The sequence below is a fragment of the Lycium barbarum genome, chromosome 8 (genome assembly GCF_019175385.1).
Source record: "Lycium barbarum isolate Lr01 chromosome 8, ASM1917538v2, whole genome shotgun sequence".
In the NCBI taxonomy this organism is placed as follows: Eukaryota; Viridiplantae; Streptophyta; class Magnoliopsida; order Solanales; family Solanaceae; genus Lycium; species Lycium barbarum.
The window spans coordinates 283,440-289,742 of record NC_083344.1 but is presented as its reverse complement, the minus strand read 5'-3'; the positions used below and the strand labels follow the sequence as shown (position 1 = coordinate 289,742).

Here is a 6,303-nt window from a genome sequence, read left to right as displayed (position 1 = left end):
AAAAATATAAGGTGCTAAAAACTTATCAAAGTAGTTGAATAGGAGAATCACTAAAGCCTATAGGCCTTGAAACGTTTAGCAAAGATGAAATTGATTTATTTGATATTCTCTCTGTCTATTTTTACTTGTCCTGTATACTAAATATAGTTGTCCATTTTTACTTATTCAGTTTAAAAGATCAAGAAATAATTTAGTATTTCGTACATATTTTACCATTATTATTAATTATTAAGTTGAAAAGTTCAAGAAATTCTTAGTGGCTGCACAATTTTTAAACTATATTTTATTGATTTCAATCATTAGATGACTTAGTACTCCATCCGTCCCATATTACTTGTTCAGTTTCTCCTTTACACGCCCCTTAAGAATTCATAAATAAAAGTACACTTTTACTATATTACCTTTATCTCCATCCAATAAATCGCACTTTAATTAATATTCATAACTTTCAAAAAAAATAATGTTAAGAATAAAATAGGAAAAACTTAATTAATTCTATCTTGGTTTTGCAAATGGATAAGTATTTTGGGACGAATATTTTTAATAATGCGGACAACTAATATGGGACGGAGGGAGTAATAATTAGGGTTGATATAATAAAATTTTCATCATATTTTTGACTCCTTAATAAGCGTGCTAAGTCAATACATGACAAGTAAAAATGTAAGGAGAGAGTATTATGGATGATTGCTTATAGAAGAACAATTTCGTTTTTGTTGGTGGACAGTGTAAAATGTATTTACTCTGGAAGGATTACATTAAAAGCTAACTATTGATAAACAATATTTTATGTAAAAGTATTTACACTATTGTATTTATAATTTATAAATAACTAAATACATCTACACAAGTCTATAATTATAGACTGATAGAAAAAGTCTTTACAGAGAGAGAGATTCTGGCGTGGAAGTGTGGTTTGCCAGCGATGAAACAGAAGGCTTTCTCTCTCTAAAGCTGGCACTGTATATTCATGCACTAACTAGTTATTTTTCCATTTTCCATATCTCTATCACTATATTTACATATTTTCCTCTCAAAATATGAAGATATTTATGTAAACAGAGATATACTCATTAGCCCAAAATCAAGAATATTTTGTTGGCATTTAGAATTTTGATAGTTGATCCTTGTACATTAACAATGGCTGCATCTCCTCCATTTCTTGCCAATGGAGAAAAGAAACACTGGTGGATTAGCAACAAAAAGGTAATAAAATAAAAACAAACACATTCTTGATTTTACCCATTTTCATTTCATTCACTTCCTTACATAATTGCATACATAGTTAGTTATGCTCATGGGAGGAGCTAGAGTTTCGCCTATGGGTTCGGTAGAATTTAATAGTTTTGGCGCAAAACCTTATATTTGTTTGTTTTAAACACATTCTTGATTTTACCCATTTTCATTTTATTCACTGTCATACATAATTGCATGCATAGTTATGAAGAGGCGGAGCTAGAGCTTCGCCTACATAAACATGTATAGTCAAATCTCTCTATAACAGCATCGTCTGTCCCAATATTTTTTGGCTGCTATAACAGAACATGAAAGATCGGTTCCACAGAAAATGTGGTTGTTATAGAGAAATATTATTATGGAGGATGGTTGTTATACAAAGGTCTGACTGTATTTATGGTTATTATAGATAGGTCTAACAGTAAGCTGTATTTTCTAGAATTCAAAATTCACAAACTCAAAATCTTGAACTTCGACTAATTATGCTCTGTATTTTTTGTTTCAGATTGTGGAAAAATTTATCAGAGATGCCAAAATTTTCATTGCCACTCAAGAACCAAAAGAGATTGCTTCAGCTCTTAGCCTTGTTGAAGCTGCGCTTGCAATTTCTCCACGTTTTGAGATTGCCTTAGAGTTAAAGGCTCGATGTTTGCTCTATTTAAGGTGTTATAAGGATGTAGCCTATATGTTACAGGATTATATTCCTAGTCTAAAAATGCCCAATGATGATACATCTTCTACCTCTTCTTCTGGTTCATTTGATAGCTCAAAGGAGCAAATTAGGCTCATTTCTTATGGTGATGAGCCAAACTTCAAGTGCTTCTCTATATCTGATTTGAAGAAGAGGGTTATGGCTAGCCTCTACAAGAATTGCAATAAAGAAGGTCAATGGAGGTAAGCTGTTAGATAGAGCGCACTTTTAATTACTTAATTGTATTATGTTTTAAGACACCCGTCACTGTCACGTGTAAGTTTGATTCTTTTTCATGAATCGAACACGTGAAAATACTTGTTGCTTTTTGGGTGGCGATGAGATATGTGGTAAAATTCACAAATGACCACTTTTTAGCCCTTGTAATTGAAAAATAGCCACTAAAACTCCGTGGAATTTGATACTCCATGACAATGGCTATTTTGTTTTTAAAGACAGGGACGAAAAATGTCTAGTTAGCGCTATTCTACCAATGATTTGTACCTAGGAATTCTTGTCGTGTGATCATCTCATTTAAAAGTTCAAGCTGTTAGAGAAACACACTTTTAATTAGTACTTAATTATATTATGTCTCAACAGGTTCTTGGTCTTAGGACAAGCTTGTTGCCATCTGGGCCTAATGGAAGATGCAATGGTTTTGTTACAAACCGGCAAACGCCTTGCTACGGACGCATTTCGACGAGAGAGCATTTGTTGGTCCGACGATAGCTTCTCGTTTGCCAAGTTTCCTGTCTTCTCAGGCAACAGTTGCTGCACGACTTTTCCAGTAACCGAGTCGGAAACAATCTCTCAACTTCTCAGTCATATCAAGCTACTCTTACGACGAAAAACTGCCGCAATTGCAGCTCTTGATGCTGGTCTTTACTCAGAAGCTATTAGGCATTTTTCAAAAATTGTGGATGGTCGTCGTGGGGCCCCTCAGGGGTTTATGGCCGAATGCTATATGCATCGAGCATCTGCTTATCGTTCCTCTGGTCGAATTGCAGAAGCAATAGCTGATTGCAATCGAACCCTAGCATTGGACCCTTCTTGTATTAATGCACTTAGAACTAGAGCAGCATTATTTGAAACTATAAGATGCTTGCCCGATAGCCTTCACGATTTGGAGCACTTAAAACTCTTGTATAATTCAATTCTACGAGATAGGAAGTTACAAGGACCAATATGGAAACGCCATCAAAACGTGGCATACAGGGAGATTCCAGGGAGGCTTTGTTCATTGGCTACGAAAATTCAAGAATTGAAGAAGAGAGTTGGAAATGGCGAAACGGGGAATGTGGATTACTATGCATTGATTGGTTTGAAGGGGGGTTGTTCAAGACCAGAACTGGAAAGAGCGCATTTGTTGTTAACTTTAAGACACAAGCCTGATAAATCGACGAGTTTTGTAGAAAGGTGCGAGTTTGCAGATGAACAAGATATAGATTCTGTGAAGGATAAAGCAAAGATGTCAGCTTTGTTGTTGTATAGAATGATACAGAGAGGTTATGGAAGTTTGATGACGACAATCAAGGACGAAGAAGCGGCTGAGAAGCAGAGAAAGAAGGCTGCTGCCGCATTGCAACTGATGCAGCAACAAGTTCAGCTAGATCAAGAACAACTCCAACAATCAAGAACTGAAACTTTTGGCACTGTTTCAATGCAACAACACGTTCAGCAAATTGAAGAACCTAAACAATCTAGAGCTGAAATTCTTGATTCAGATATGTGTAACACAAATGTTACAAACGCGACAGTGTTCAAGGGGGCGTTCTGCAGAGAACTTACGATCGTTGGGAATTTGTTGTCACAAGCTGGATTTAATCAACCAATTCCAGTGAAATATGAAGCATTGAGTTGTTGAATCTTAGGGGACAGAAAAGAGAATAATTTGAGATGTTATGCCACTAGGTCAGCAATATCTGAAGGTCTCGGGTTCAAGCCCAGAGTATGAAACAAAATCCTGTTAGGGAAAGCTTTCCCTTGATGGTTCTTACATGGTGCGAATTCAGATTAGTCGAGGCCCAATGCAGACCTGACATAGGGTGGGAAACCAAAAAAATAGAAAATGAATCTGCTCCTATATCATTGTACACATGGGGAAAATTAAGTATTTACCACTGCTAGCTGGGAAAATTTTGTTACTTAGTTTTATCCATTTATCATTGTACTCTTTTTGCACTACATGTACAGTGTTAAATTCAGTATTTAATTTATCTACTAGCAGTCTAGCACCTTTTCTGATTCGGGTTTAATTTAGTGCAAGGACTTTTTTTTTAAGTTATAAAAGTATCAAACTTCAGTCTTTATACTGCCAAGTTTATAGCTAGGGTGAGGGATAGTTTGGAAATTGAGGATAAGTGATCTGTTATATAATAGGCAAACTACATGATAGTGTAAAACAAGGATGAGAAACAACGGGATGTGTTCCCACATTGGAAAAAGAGAAAAATTTATTGGATATAGAAATATACTTCTACACTAGCTTAAAGAGTTGGGAAGAAGGCAAGCCCTCATTCAACCGTAGTCGCTTGGCTTTGGGTAAATAAATGAGTTGATTGATTGATTTTCTCTATTTTTCACGCTGTTGGTTTTTCTTTCTGTAAAAGCATTCCTAAAAAAGCACCAGGAAGGCAAAAGGCTTTCCCAAAACAAAGGCGGACCCAGGATTTTAAGACGGCGGGGGACACCATTATCTTAACATAAACGCCAATAAATTTTTTAATGACGACTGAGGGATAATACCGTGTCGGCGGTCACTGATAGTGTAGCAGTGACGAAAATGCAACTATATAGGTCAAATATATATAATAAATAAAATTTAACACAGTGAAGCAAATGAAAGAGGTAGCTCAGTCGCTAAGGCTGTGCAACATGTGGTGACAATGCAGGTTCGAATTTGGACGAGCTCATTTAACGCTTATTGCTTTCCTACAAAAAAAATAATTAAAAGTGACATTCGGGTTCGATCTGGGGTGACATGTTAAGGGAAGCAGTAGTTGCAACCAACGTGCCCCAAAGACACTTTCGTTTGTTAGAGTGCACAATTAAATATATATTAATTCATATGGGTCCGCCTCTGTCCCGAAAAGGCATTCTCACGCCTTTTCTTTTACACTCATCCATTGGTTGTAAATACATAGGCCTTGCCTCATAATGTTTACACAAATAATTTCGAACTCTTATTCTCCCCGCTTCTCTGCATTGTTTTCAAAATAAAACATCGTATGATTTGGTCGAGTTCTTCTCAAATCTCAAGTTAAGATTGCAATAACTTACTACCCTGGAATAATGATCATCGATGTAATAATGAACACTGCTATTCATATTGTAAGGAGATTGGTGGAGTAGTATAGGGAGCGGAAGAGGGACTTGCACATGGTATTCATTGACCTAGAAAAGGCCTACGACAAAGTGCCAAGAGAGATCCTATGGAGATGCTTGGAGGCTAAAGGTGTACTTGTGGTGTACATTAGAGCGATAAAGGACATGTATGATGGAGCTAAGACCAGGGTAAGGACGGTAGGAGGAGACTCGAAGCACTTCCCTGTTTTGATGGGGTTGCATCAGGGATCAGCTCTTAGCCCGTTTCTATTCGCCCTGGTGATGGATGAATAGACGCGACAAATGCAAGGTGAGGTGCCTTGGTGTATGTTGTTCGCGGATGACATAGTCCTGATTGACGAGACTCGCAATGGAGTTAACGATAAGCTGGAGGGCTGGAGACAGACGTTGGAGTCTAAAGGATTTAAATAGAGTAGGACCAAGACAGAATACTTGGAGTGCAGGTTCAGTGGCGTACCGCTTGAGGCTAACGAGGAAGTGAGGCTTGGTACCCAGGCCATTCAAAAGAAAGGAAGTTTCAAGTATCTTGGGTCTATTATACAGGGAGAGGGGGATATCGACGACGATGTTTCACATCGTATTGGTGCAGGGTGGATGCAATGGAGGCTCGCCTCCGGAGTGCTGTGTGATAAGAAAGTGCCACCAAAACTTAAAGGCAAGTTCTACAAAGTGGTGGTTAGACCGACTTTATTGTACGGGGCGGAGTGTTGGCCAGTCAAGAAATTTCACGTTCAGAAGATGAAAGTTGCGGAAATGCGAATGCTGCGGTGGATGTGTTGACACACTAGGAAGGATAGAATTAGGAATGAAGATATCCGAGACAAGGTGGGAGTGGCAGCGGTGGAGGACAAGATGCGGGAAGCGAGGCTGAGATAGTTTGGGCATGTGAAGAGGAGAGACACAGATGCTCCAGTGCGGAGGTGTGAGAGGTTGACTGTGGAGGGTTTCAGGAGAGGTAAAGGGAGGCCGAAGAAGTATTAGGGAGAGGTGATTAGACAGGATATGGCACAGTTTCAGCTCACCGAGGACAT

The 6,303-nt window shown here is 38.1% G+C and overlaps 1 protein-coding gene across 1 annotated transcript; it reads left to right on the top strand.

Moving 5' to 3' along the window:
• The first annotated feature begins 876 nt into the window (after positions 1–876).
• On the top strand, positions 877–4,053 carry LOC132605564 (uncharacterized). The gene is made up of 3 exons (XM_060318690.1): positions 877–1,206; positions 1,742–2,130; positions 2,528–4,053. Exons 1-3 carry the CDS (start codon positions 1,141–1,143, stop codon positions 3,789–3,791), a joined length of 1,719 nt encoding a protein of 572 aa, XP_060174673.1. The 5' UTR covers positions 877–1,140; the 3' UTR covers positions 3,792–4,053.
• Positions 4,054–6,303: the final 2,250 nt, after the last annotated feature.

Excerpts from the sequence above, each read along its gene's own strand:
- LOC132605564 (XM_060318690.1), top strand. The coding sequence starts at position 1,141 with ATGGCTGCATCTCCTCCATTTCTTGCCAATGGAGAAAAGAAACACTGG. Across the intron at positions 1,207-1,741 it reads GGTGGATTAGCAACAAAAAG|ATTGTGGAAAAATTTATCAG; the intron begins GTAATAAAATAA and ends TTTTTGTTTCAG. Across the intron at positions 2,131-2,527 it reads AATAAAGAAGGTCAATGGAG|GTTCTTGGTCTTAGGACAAG; the intron begins GTAAGCTGTTAG and ends ATGTCTCAACAG.